The following is a 13242-nucleotide window of genomic DNA, read 5'->3' as shown; positions in this document are numbered from 1 at the left end:
TAAACTCCTTTGTTATCAGGGAGGAAACCCGGTAGACCACTGTCCAACTAAAGGTTGGCATGTTTACTCTGTCTAAATCCGGGTGGATCAATATAAAAGTATAAATAGGAGACAGAGCTAGAGATACAGGTACTGCCCACCAGAATCTAGAAGGAGGGGGGACCAGTCACATCTAAATAATTACAAACAATGTATTTAACAATAACATTATCAGATAAGTTAAAAAATAGGATTTAATATAGTAGATCCACAACACAAGAATCACAAAAACATTAACAAAAAAACAAAGGAATGCATATTAGGCAGTCAATGCTAGATAATACAAAATCAGAAGAACAAAGAACACTTTGGACAACCTACTGTGTACCAAACTCCATTTGGATCAGCTTGCCGGCACAGACTCCTCTGCATCTAAATTATCACTTGAGCAGGGTTTTTTGAAGTGTAATGAAGTCTTTGAAGCCCAAAGTTTTTTGGCGGTGCGATAACTCAGTTCGCCATATTTCAAGGTGACAGGTACGTTTTTCCCTTATTGGAAACTTTCGTGTTTGCTAAGACACTAATTAGCTATTTAAACTGGGATTAGCTTTATTGAGATCTTGTTGTTGAAGTATTACGAGATATGTCAGTAACTGCAACTTACTTTGGTTACAGCACCTCATGTCCATATTATTGGGACTCTACTGACCCTAGCACGGCATCCAAGAAGTGTCCCGTTGTAAGGTACGACATACGTATGGAATCATTTTATTCCATTTTCCATTACAGATATATGGCAGATCTATCATAGCCATGAGGATGATTCTTTATACCTCACTCCTCCTCGGTGTTTATGCCGCACTCTATTAAGATTACGTTTTTGTTGTAGGACACCCTATCTGTATTGGGTGAAGTTTGGCCAGACTGCTTAGTGCCATTCCATATACGTTATATCGGGGAATAGCCTGAATGGTACTGTTACCTCTGACGGCCTGTCCTTCATCCTTAAAGGCAGGTGAGCGTTTATGGACATTTGTAGTGCCCTATCTATTTTACTGTTGTCTACCTACCCTATGTTAGTGTTTGAGCACGGATGTTGCTACTTTGTTAAGCTCATTCAGGTGCTTTTCTTGTATTAAATACTTTGTAGGACATATTCATCATCCTACTCCTACTGAACCACAGAAGTTGCGAGCCCCCACGAGCACCAGTTAAGGTAAATCACCTTTTTGGTCCTCCAGTTCACTAATACTAGAACTCTACAAAGTAATATAGCTAATAAATAGCTGATCCTTTGTTTATATTTTTTCTACCCTACAGGTGGCATAAAACTCGCCCAGATCAAGTGTTTGAATCTATAGGAACTAGGTTTTTCGTCATAACTGTATTCTCCTGATAAATGTTCGTTATTTGTGTTTGTGAACAGAAACATGTAGAGACAGTTCTCTGGATTGGAAACAGAGATTCAATAATATGTTAGACTGATCTAAATGGAGTTTGGTACACAGTAGGTTGTCCAAAGTGTACTTTGTTCTTCTGATTTTGTATTATCTAGCATTGACTGCCTAATACGCATTCCTATGTTTTTTTGTTAAAGTTTTTGTGATTCTTGTGTTGTGGACCTACTATATTTAATCCTATTTTTTTACTTATCTTATTTGTTATTAAATAAATTGTTTGTAATTTTTTAGATGTGACTTGTCCCCCCTCCTTTTAGATTCTGGTGGGCAGTACCTGTATCTATAGCTCTGGAGTAAACTCCACCATGTAAGTCTTCTGGTCGTAACTGTGTTTCACCAGGGCTTGACCAGATTTCAGATTATCTGTTGCCTCAGACATCATTTGTGCCATCCTTCTTCTCAGGCTTAGCACATAGTCAGCGATGTTCACTGTCTTGGAAGGTGTAGAAGCCTCCAGTCCTTCTTTTGTCAGATCCGGAGGGCCTCTAACCTGATGTCGATAGAGAATCTGAAAAGGGCTGCTTGAGGTACTTCTCTATAAGGCAAAAGAAAGCATGGCAGTAGAAGGTCCCATTTCCTGCAAAGGGGTTCTTCTAAAGTTCCCAATCAGGTTTCTCACATTACACAGTGAAAAAGTAATGTTGTGTATTTCAAGACATATGAGAAATATGTGTTATACATGCGGTGCATGTGAAGATAGATGCCATTTACCTGTCAGTGTGTCATGTGTTATAGTAATTTCTCATCATCATGTTCCCATCACCAAAGTATGCCGCAAGACACACTTTCAGAATGCCCTAGTATTTCACAATTGCATACAATTTCCATACACTCAGCACAGAGTACTTCTTCTTCAAATGAGTAACATCCTTTGTAACGCCAGATATTCGGCTATGATTCTAATATTTAAAAGTCATTTTACATAAGCATTGCTTTTTGACACGTTTGGGCAGCAGGTAGAGTCTAATAGCAAACCTATCCCCACTCAATTACATTTCTAGTCATCCCTGTAATTGCATAGTACTAGTGCTTGTTACTTCCCTGATCAGCACACTTTGAAATTTTGTAGTGAACCTTTAAACCATATGTCTTTTTCCATATACATTTCACTCTACATTTACTCCTTCACAGCAACATGTTCTGCAAAACCATCCCCACTGTAGTCCTGGAAATTCTATTCCAATGCTGTTTACAAGAGTAGGAGTACAGCAGGAGAGTTTACCTTATTAATGTACAGTTCATGGAAAGAACCACCCCGCAGGCCATCATTTCCTCACCAGCTTTTCCCTAGTTGACAAACCTGAACTCACTACAGCTTCCCTTCACCATTGAGCTTCCATGCACATCTGTGCCATCACAACCACACAACGATAGCTGCTTGCAGACTTGTCTTCAAGGCACACCAGCATATTCTTCCCTCTATTGCTGCTATTCTCTTGGTATGAACAGGCCTATATTCTTGAAGGAGAAAGCATTTGAACATGTTATATAGCACAAACCTGCCTTTGAAATCTGCAGCCTGTGCTTTGTTGTAAGAATCCCATTTTGAGTGATGTCATTGGCCTGTATGAGAGGCAAGCCAGTAGATAACTGAGACAAACTATTCTTATAATTTAAGAACAACCTAATGTGAATTGGCCACACTCTACCATTAGGGATATGAGATGTGGATGGCGTTGAATAATCAATGGAAGAGTGTGTACATCTCTGTATGAAACCCTGTCTTTTTGTACTTCACAGATGCTTCATTATCTGAAAATTCAGCGTTTTAGGACTCAAAGTGGACATGAAATATTCTTTGAGAAAAATGGAGATGTTTCCACCCCTTTTGATATTGTGAACATTCAGATATCTCAAGATGAGGAATTCCACACCATAAATGTGGGTAAAATAGACCCCACAGCACCAGAGGACAAGCAGGTCACCATCAACATGAGCAGTATCCTGTGGAAGACTGGATCCTCAAAGGTAGGGATGGGAACGGGAAGCAATGGCATGAAAGTCTTCCAACAACACCCTCAAAGGAAGGGATGGGAATGGAAAGCATGGCACGAAGGTCTTCCAACAACACCCTCAAAGGAAGGGATGCGAATGGGAAGCAATGGCAATAAAGTCTTCCAACAACACCCTCAAAGGTAGGGATGGGAAATGGAAGCAATGGCAAGAGAGTCTTCCAGCAACCCCCTCAAAGGTAGGGATGGGAATGGGAAGCAATGGCAAGAAAGTCTTCCAACAACACCCTCAAAGGTAGGGATGGGAACAGGAAGCAATGGCAAGAAAGTCTTCCAGCAACACCCTCAAAGGTAGGGATGGGAACGGGAATCAATGGCAAGAAACAAGAAAGTCTTCCAGCAATACCCTCAAACGTATGGATGGGAATGGGAAGCAATGGCAAGAAAGTCTTCCAACAACACCCTCAGACTTAGGGATGGGAAAGGGAAGCAATGGCAAGAAAGTCTTCCAACAACACCCTCAAAGGTAGGGATGAGAAAGGGAAGCAATGGCAAGAAAGTCTTCCAACAAAACCTGCTCCCCTTCTCTTTGCCTGGAAGCCACCTTGTCTGTCATTGACCACTTGTATGCCACAGATGCAGACATGCTTGGATGATTTTCCTAACACACATCCTTTACAAACACAATACTAGAGCTACTATATTCAAGGTCAATTGTCCTAAAGTGAACCTCTGGGGAGAGATCCATGAATTCTTCACCTGACAAATACACCTGACTTTTGTCTGATGAGTCTTTAACTAAAACATCTTTATAGAGGGACATTGTGTATGTTTTCAAATAGATACGGTGCCCCACATCTAACCACTTCACTGTGCAAGTCTGCACGCACTTTGCTGTATGGGCTCCCCTGATAATGTTATGTTATGTTATGGTACTTGGCATTTATATAGCACCTTATGTGTCATTGGTATGACCTCACAGCTCTGGTAGGTTGACCGCCATCAGGAACTGTAGTTCAAGTCAGTAGAGAGAGAGTGTCGTATGGTGTGTGGGTGCACCGGATGTGTGTGCAGCTGGTGCAGTTGTTGGCTGATAGCTGCTTCTTAGCGATAGGTGTACTGCTGAGGAAATCAGTTGGATGTGTTCAGTCTGGTGGGTGGAGGAACGCCTATGCTAGCCGGAATGTGCTTCAGCTGATAGTGTTTTATTAGGGTGATGTGATGTTTGTGGGGTCATGTTCGTATGTGAACAGCTAGGCTGAATTCTCAGGGGTATAGCTGTGTTCTAGTTGAATGATGGTGTATAGAAGAGAGGAAGCATAGTGGTGTGATATGGTGACTATCAGTATAAGCGCCTGAGACCAGGCACATGAGCAGGACAGTGGGGACATACATAGCGACATACATATACATAGCAACAGTGTGGATAGGGTATATATGGGCTACCTTGTGTGAGCTGCGCTTTTCCTTTTTTTGGAAACCTTGTTGGAACTTTTTCAAACTTTGTTGGGTGCACGGAGAGTGCGGTCCCTCCCCTCTCCTCTTTTTCTTTACATATATATATATATATATATATATATATATATATATATATATATATATATATATATATATATATATATATATATATATATAGGCATACGGGTGAAATGCACATATAGGAGATACATGCTATTATTTACAATTCTATCCAAGTGAGGGATATGCTACCATTCATTATTCCACCTAAGTGTGGCACATGCTATCATTCACAATTCCACCTGAGAGTGGCATATGCTAACATTGACAAATTGGTCTGAGTGTGGCACATGCAATCTTTCACAATTCTATCCAAGTGTGGCGCATGCTAAAATTGAAAAATCTGTTTTTTTTTGTTGCAGTTTACGTTATGTGAAGGAAAGGTAGAGGAGCGGGGGCTTTCTGGAGTAGAGTATTTGCTCTACACCCCACCCAGGCCACACTTACAGTGTTGTTGGTGTCTGTTTGCTGCTGGATTCACTGGCTTCCCCTGAGGACACCTGCAGACTCAGTCTGGAGCCGCCTCTGTTGGAGCCGCCCTTTATCTCGGGGTGCTTAGCCGATGGGGCTGCACGGGCAGAGGGCTGCCCTGCAGTGGTCAGTGATGTCCTCGTTGAAGGGCCAATTGGGTGGCGCGGCGGGCTCGGGAGGTGGGCATAACTGGATTCAGGAAGCAGGAGTGGTCAAGTGCGAGGGGATGCTGTAGGGGGATTTTAGAGGTTTTTTGGGTGGAATTGGGGTCACTGCACAAAGCTCCACTCACATGGCAAGGACCGATAGAAAGGGGGTCTGGGGAGACTGCCTAGACACTAGGGGAAACACTGGGGCAAGGAGGGCCAATCGGCGGGCTCGGGAGGCAGGCTTAACTGGATTCAGGAAGCAGGGAGAGGGGAAGTGCGAAGGAATGCGGGCGGACGCTGTAGGGGGATTTTAGAGGTTTTTGGGTGGAATTGGGGTTGTTGCACAAAGCTCCACTCAACTGGCAAGTATCGATGGAAAGGGAGTCTGGGGAAGCTGCCTATGCACTAAGGGAAAGACTGGGGCAAGGAAGGCCAATCGACGGGATCGGGAGGTGGGCTCAGCTGGATTCAGGAAGCAGGGAGTGGGGAAGTGCGAGGGGATGCGGGCAGACACTGTAGGGGATTTTAGAGGTTTTTGGGTGGAATTGGGGTCGCTGCACAAAGCTCCACTCACCTGGCAAGGATCGATGGAAAGGGGGTTTGGGGAGGCTGCCTACACACTAAGAAAAACACTGGGACAAGGAGGGCCAATCGGCTGGCTCGGGAGGCGGGCTTAACGGGATTCAGGAAGCGGGGAGTGGGGAAGTGCGAGGGGATGCGGGCGGACGCTGTAGGGGGATTTTAGAGGTTTCTTGGGTATAATTGGGGTTGCTGCACAAAGCTCCACTCACCTGCAAGGATCGATGGAAAGGGGGATTGGGGAGGCTGCCTAAGCACTAAGGGAAACCCTGGGGGCAAGGAGGGCCAATCGGTGGGCTTGTATTCGAATCAATGAATACGGGTTGTTCGCGTGCGTGTGGGTGTTCCGTGTAGTTCCCTGCAGTACTTCCCCAGTTACGCCTTCTTTTAGACGCGTTATTCCCTATTCGCGTATTACGCCCACTGTTCCGCCCACTTTTGTTGTGTGCGCTGCGCTATGTGCGCTTTCGCTGTGCACTTAGCGCATGCTGTTTGGAGACGTGTGCGCCATGCACGGATTTGGCGCATAACCAGTGGGAAAGTAGCGCAGCAACTTCCTTAAATCGCACGCTTGCGCGTGCGCTTGCTTTCTCCCGCTTGCGCCTCCTTGCGCCTGCTTGCGCTGGAATTTTCGGCGCACGTTTGTTCAATGAATCAGCCCCTTAATGTATATTTAGGTCACTGAGGAGGAAGAGTTGAGTGGTAGAGGCCAGGAGGGAGGAGGAGAGGTCTGCCCACTCAGAGAGAAATGAGGTGATATGACCAGGAGGCCGGTAGATGGTAACCACAGTAAGAGAACGGGTAGGCAAGAGAGAAAGCCTACAGACAAGGCATTCACAATAGAAGTAGGTCTGAGTGGGAATGATAGAGGCAGGAATCCACTCAGGAAAGATCAGGGCTACCCCCCCACTGGACCGGGAGGATCTGGGTGCTGAGAGGATCTTGTAGCCATCAGGGAAGAGAGTGTCAAAGCTCGTGACAGAGCTGGCCGTGAACCATGTCTCAGTAAGACCTAGGACATCAAGGTCTAGTTCTTCAAGGAGGTGGCAGATGTCAGAGGAGTGTTTGACGGCAGAGCGAGAGTTGAGAGTGGCAATATGAAGAAGGTTGCCAGCCTTAAAGACCTTCCGGGGAGGGGTACAGATCAGAGGTACGCCCTGCGGAGGAGAAAGAGCTCTAGGAAGGGCAGAGGAGGAGGAGGAGGAGGAGAGAGAGGGCAAGGTATCCAAGGGGGGAGAGGAGGGGACAGCAGGAAATGAGAGGAAATTGATGAGGCGCGGGAAGCGACCTATCAAATAGGAGGAGATTGGCCTGAGGGCTTTGGCCCATGACAGTGCCATTTAGGTAGACATTAATGATGACTTTAGAGGAGTCGAAGGAAGCCATGAGAACTTCCCCCACCATTAATAGGAGAGGAGGAGATAGGGCAGAGCACAGAGACCATATGAGGAGTCCATAGATCTGGCAAAGGAACGACAAAGAGCATGTCGGTAAGGGTCCACTCACCTGGAAAGGATCGATGGAAAGTGGATCTGGGAAGGCTGCCTATGCACTAAGGGAAACACTGGGGCAAGGTGGGCTAATCGGCAGGCTCGGGAGGCGGCTTAGCTCGATTAGGGAAGCAGGGAGTGGGGAAGTGCAAGGGGATGCAGGCGGATGCTGTAGGGGGATTTTATAGGTTTTTTGGGTGGAATAGGGGTCGCTGCACAAAGCTCCACTCACCTGGCAAGGATCGATGGAAAGGGGTTCTGGGGAGGCTGTCTATGCAATAAGGGAATCACTGGGGCAAGGAGGGCCAATCGGTGGGCTCGGGAGGTGGGCTTAGCTGGATTCAGGAAGCAGGGAGTGGGGAAGTGCAAGGGGATGTGGGTGGACGCTGTAGGGTGATTTTAGAGGTTTTTTGGGTGGAGTTGGGGTCGCTGCACAAAGCTCCACTCACCTGGCAAGTATCGATGGAAAGGGTGTCTGGGTAAGCTGCCTACGCACAAAGGGAAACACTGGGGCAAGGAGGGCCAATCGGCAGGCTTGAGAGGCGGGCTTAACTGGATTCAGGAAGTGGGGAGTGGGGAAGTGCAAGGGGATGCGGGCGGACGCTGTAGGGGGATTTAAGAGGTTTTTTGGGTGGAATTGGGGTCGCTGCACAAAGCTCCACTCACCTGGCAAGGATTGATGGAAAGGGCATAGTATAATTTACAAAAATACCAGAAATCGCACTGCACGTTTTCCCATAGAATCCAGCAAATAGCATTGTGTCCCTGTTACCAAATGTGTTCATGGCTTTTTTTAGAATCACAGAAATGAAGGCTGCAGATGCAGGTTTTACTTGAATGGAGACTTGATTCAATTCTGAAATCCAGATCTGACGAGAAGTCCAGAAAAATCCCTGTCCAAGATTATTGATGGGTTGACCACCAAGGAAAGACTGCAACCTTGTGAATGAGAGCTGAGTCAGCACTCATCTCCTAGGTTTATTATTTAAAACAAGGGTCTGATAGCTTGTCTATGAATGGAAGCTGAACCTTAGGATAGGTCCCATGACACAAGGAGAAGAATCCAGCAAAAGATGAATGGAGAAGTTCTTCTAAACTAGATCCTTCGTAACTCCTTTCTGAGGAAAAGCTCTGATAGAGTGTGCATACAAGACCTTTCTATAAGTAGTGAGTGGCCCGGTGAGATACTCTACGTTCTGGACATGGGAGGTTCAGGTGAGTCACAAGCTCTCCATATCATTTGACATGATCCAAATGGCTGTGACCTCTGCCTACAACTTGACCAGATAGAACATGGACTTTGGATCATTGCGAGCAAAGACCGTCAATAGAGTCCTTTCCTTTAGCAGGATAAGCATCCGGAGAGGATCTGTCAAGATCCTCTGTGAACTAGAGGGTGGCATGTCCAGTCCTTTGGAAATCCCTGGAGCCCACTGCAGCATCACACAGAAACCAAAGATTCTGGATGCTGCTAAACTAGCTACAGAGATTGCCCAAGTCCACTTACCATCGAGAGAATCGCTACCACAGTGATACACCACCTTTAAACAACGACAATGTGTGAACCAATATGAGGAAAATGCAACCATGGCATTCCACTATGTGGCATTGGCCTGGCAGAAGAAGAATGACTCCTCCTGTCAGAATGTGGCACTGGGCATCATTCTGCAAACAAACCCAGATGCACAGATGTTCATACTAACTTCATCGAGAACACCACACTGATTCCTTGTGAATGCTGACAAAGGCACAATCTGAGACTGCAAAAGAAACAAAGGTCAAGGGAGGAACATTGGCCCACCAGCTCATGTGTGTCATGAAAGGACTGTGTACAAAAGGCTGCCACTGGAAATAGGGAGGAACATTGGCCCACCAGCTCACGTGTGTCATGAAAGGACTGTGTAGAAAAGGCTGACACTGGATATAGGTAGGAACATTGGCCCACCAGCTCACAATTATCATGAAAGGTCTGTGTAGAAAAGGCTGCCACTGGATATAGGTAGGAACATTGGCCCACCAGCTCACAATTATCATGAAAGGTCTGTGTAGAAAAGGCTGCTACTGGATATAGGGAGGAACATTGGCCCACCAGCTCACTTGTATCTTGGAAGGACTGCGTAGAAAAGGCTGACACTGGATATGGGAGGATCATTGGCCCACCAGCTCACTTGTATCATGGAAAGACTGTGTAGAAAAGGCTGACACTGGATATAGGGAGGCACATTGGCCCACCAGCTCACTTGTATCATGGAAGGACTGTGTAGAAAAGGCTGCCACTGGATATAGGGAGGAACATTGGCCCACCAGCTCACTTGTATCATGAAAGGACTGTGTGGAAAAGGCTGCCACTGGACATAGGGAGGAACATTGGCCCACCAGCTCACCTGAATCATGAAAGTACTGTGTAGAAAAGGCTGCCACTGGATATAGGGAGGAACATTAGCCCACCAGCTCACCTCTATCATGAAAGGACTGTGTAGAAAAGGCAGCCACTATATCTAGGGAAGAACATTGGCCCACCAGCTCACTTGTATCATGGAAGGACTGTGTAGAAAAGGCTGCCACTGGATATAGGGAGGAACATGGCCCACCAGATCACTTGTATCATGAAAGGACTGTGTAGAAAAGGCTGCCAATGGATATAGGGAGGAACATTGGCCCGCCAGCTCATCTTTATCATGAAATGAGTGTGTAGAAAAGGCTGCCATTGGATATAGGGAGGAACATTGGCCCACCAGCCCAACTGTATCATGAAAGGACTGTGTAGAAAAGGCTGCCACTGGATATAGGAAGGAACAGTGGCCCACCAGTTCACCTGTATCATGAAAGGACTGTGTAGAAAAGGCTGTCACTGGATATAGAGAGGAACATTGGCCCGCCAGCTCACTTGTATCATGGAAGGACTGTGTAGAAAAGGCTGCCACTGGATATAGGGAGGAACATTGGCCTACCAGCTCACCTGTATCATGAAAGGATGTGTAGAAAAGGCTGACACTGGATATAGGGAGGAACATTGGCCCACCAGCTCACCTGTATGATGAAAGGACTGTGTAGAAAAGGCTGCCACTGGATATAGGGAGGAACATTGGCCCACCAGCTCACTTGTATCATGAAAGGACTGTGTAGAAAATGCTGCCACTGGATACAGGGTGGGACATTGGCCCACCAGCTCACGTGTGTCATGAAAGGACTGTGTAGAAAAGGCTGCCGCTGGATATAGGGAGGCACATTGGTCCACCAGCACACCTGTATCATGAAAGGTCTGTGTAGAAAAGGTTGCCGCTGGATATAGGGAGGAACATTGGCCCACCAGCTCACTTGTATCATGGAAAGACTGTGTAGAAGAGGCTGCCACTGGATATAGGGAGGAACATTGGCCCATCAGCTCACGTGTGTCATGAAAGGACTGTGTAGAAAAAGCTGCAACTGGATATAGGGAGGCACATTGGCCCACCAGCTCACCTGAATCATGAAAGGACTTTGTAGAAAAGGCTGCCACTGGATATAGGGAGGAACAGTGGCCCACCAGCTCACTTGTATCATGGAAGGACTGCGTAGAAAAGGCTGCCACTGGATATAGGGAGGCACATTGGCCCACCAGCTCACCTGTATCATGGAAGGACTGTGCAGAAAAGGCTGCCACTGGATATAGGGAGGAACATTGGCCCACCAGCTCACGTGTGTCATGAAAGGACTGTGTAGAAAAGGCTGCCACTGGATATAGGGAGGCACATTGGCCCACCAGCTCACTTGTATCATGAAAGGACTGCGTAGAAAAGGCTGACACTGGATACAGGGAGGCACATTGGCCCACCAGCACACCTGTATCATGAAAGGTCTGTGTAGAAAAGGCTGCCACTGGATATAGGGAGGAACATTGGCCCACCAGCTCACTTGTATCATGAAAGGACTTTGTAGAAAAGGCTGCCACTGGATATAGGGAGGGACATTGGCCCACCAGCTTACTTGTATCATGAAAGGACTGCGTAGAAAAGGCTGCCACTGGATATAGGGAGGAAAATTGGCCCACCAGCTCACTTGTATCATGAAAGGACTGCATAGAAAAGGCTGCCACTGGATATAGGGAGGAACAGTGGCCCACCAGCTCACTTGTATCATGGAAAGACTGTGTAGAAAAGGCTGCCACTGGATATAGGGAGGAACATTGGCCCACCAGCTCACGTGTGTCATGAAAGGACTTTGTAGAAAAGGCTGCCACTGGAAATAGGGAGGGACATTGGCCCACCAGCTTACTTGTATCATGAAAGGACTGCGTAGAAAAGGCTGACACTGGATATAGGGAGGAACATTGGCCCACCAGCTCACTTGTATCATGAAAGGACTGTGTAGAAAAGGCTGCCAATGGATATAGGGAGGATCATTGGCCCGCCAGATCATCTTTATCATGAAATGCGTGTGTAGAAAAGGCTGCCATTGGATATAGGGAGGAACATTGGCCCACCAGCCCACCTGTATCATGAAAGGACTGTGTAGAAAAGGCTGCCACTGGATATAGGGAGGAACAGTGGCCCACCAGTTCACCTGTATCATGAAAGGACTGTGTAGAAAAGGCTGCCACTGGATATAGAGAGGAACATTGGCCCACCAGCTCACTTGTATCATGGAAGGACTGTGTAGAAAAGGCTGCCACTGGATATAGGGAGGAACAGTGGCCCACCAGTTCACCTGTATCATGAAAGGACTGTGTAGAAAAGGCAGCCACTATATATAGGGAGGAACATTGGCCCACCAGCTCACTTGTATCATGGAAGGACTGTGTAGAAAAGGCTGCCACTGGATATAGGGAGGAACATGGCCCACCAGCTCACTTGTATCATGGAAGGACTGTGTAGAAAAGGCTGCCACTGGATATAGGGAGGAACATGGCCCGCCAGATCACTTGTATCATGAAAGGACTGTGTAGAAAAGGCTGCCAATGGATATAGGGAGGAACATTGGCCCGCCAGCTCATCTTTATCATGAAATGAGTGTGTAGAAAAGGCTGCCATTGGATATAGGGAGTAACATTTGCCCACCAGCCCATCTGTGTCATGAAAGGACTGTGTAGAAAAGGCTGCCACTGCATATAGGGAGGACAGTGGCCCACCAGCTCACTTGTGTCATGAAAGGACTGTGTAGAAAAGGCTGACACTGGATATAGGGAGGCACATTGGCCCACCAGCTCACTTGTATCATGGAAGGACTGTGTAGAAAAGGCTGCCACTGGATATATGGAGGAACATTGGCCCACCAGCTCACTTGTATCATGAAAGGACTGTGTTGAAAAGGCTGCCACTGGATATAGGGAGGAACATTGGCCCACCAGCTCACCTGAATCATGAAAGTACTGTGTAGAAAAGGCTGCCACTGGATATAGGGAAGAACATTAGCCCACCAGCTCACCTGTATCATGAAAGGACTGTGTAGAAAAGGCAGCCACTATATATAGGGAGGAACATTGGCCCACCAGCTCACTTGTATCATGGAAGGACTGTGTAGAAAAGGCTGCCAATGGATATAGGGAGGAACATAGCCCACCAGATCACTTGTATCATGAAAGGACTGTGTAGAAAAGGCTGCCAATGGATTTAGGGAGGAACATTGGCCCGCCAGCTCATCTTTTTCATGAAATGAATGTGTAGAA

The 13242-nt window shown here is 46.7% G+C and overlaps 1 protein-coding gene across 1 annotated transcript in view; it reads left to right on the top strand.

Annotated features, from left to right (window-relative positions):
- The window catches only part of LOC138528225 (extracellular calcium-sensing receptor-like), a 194234-nt gene that overhangs the window by 103813 nt on the left and 77179 nt on the right, over window positions 1–13242 (top strand). Inside the window, exon 4 of the mRNA XM_069639682.1 lies at window positions 3180–3407. Within this exon, the coding sequence (XP_069495783.1) occupies window positions 3180–3407 (228 nt within the window). The remainder of the gene's footprint in view (window positions 1–3179; window positions 3408–13242) is intronic.

Source organism: Ambystoma mexicanum, chromosome 7q (assembly GCF_040938575.1).
Source record: "Ambystoma mexicanum isolate Mex_15411 chromosome 7q, UKY_AmexF1_1, whole genome shotgun sequence".
NCBI classification, from domain to species: domain Eukaryota; kingdom Metazoa; phylum Chordata; class Amphibia; order Caudata; family Ambystomatidae; genus Ambystoma; species Ambystoma mexicanum.
The sequence above is the reverse complement of the archived record's forward strand: the minus strand, read 5'-3'. Positions and strand labels throughout refer to the sequence as shown.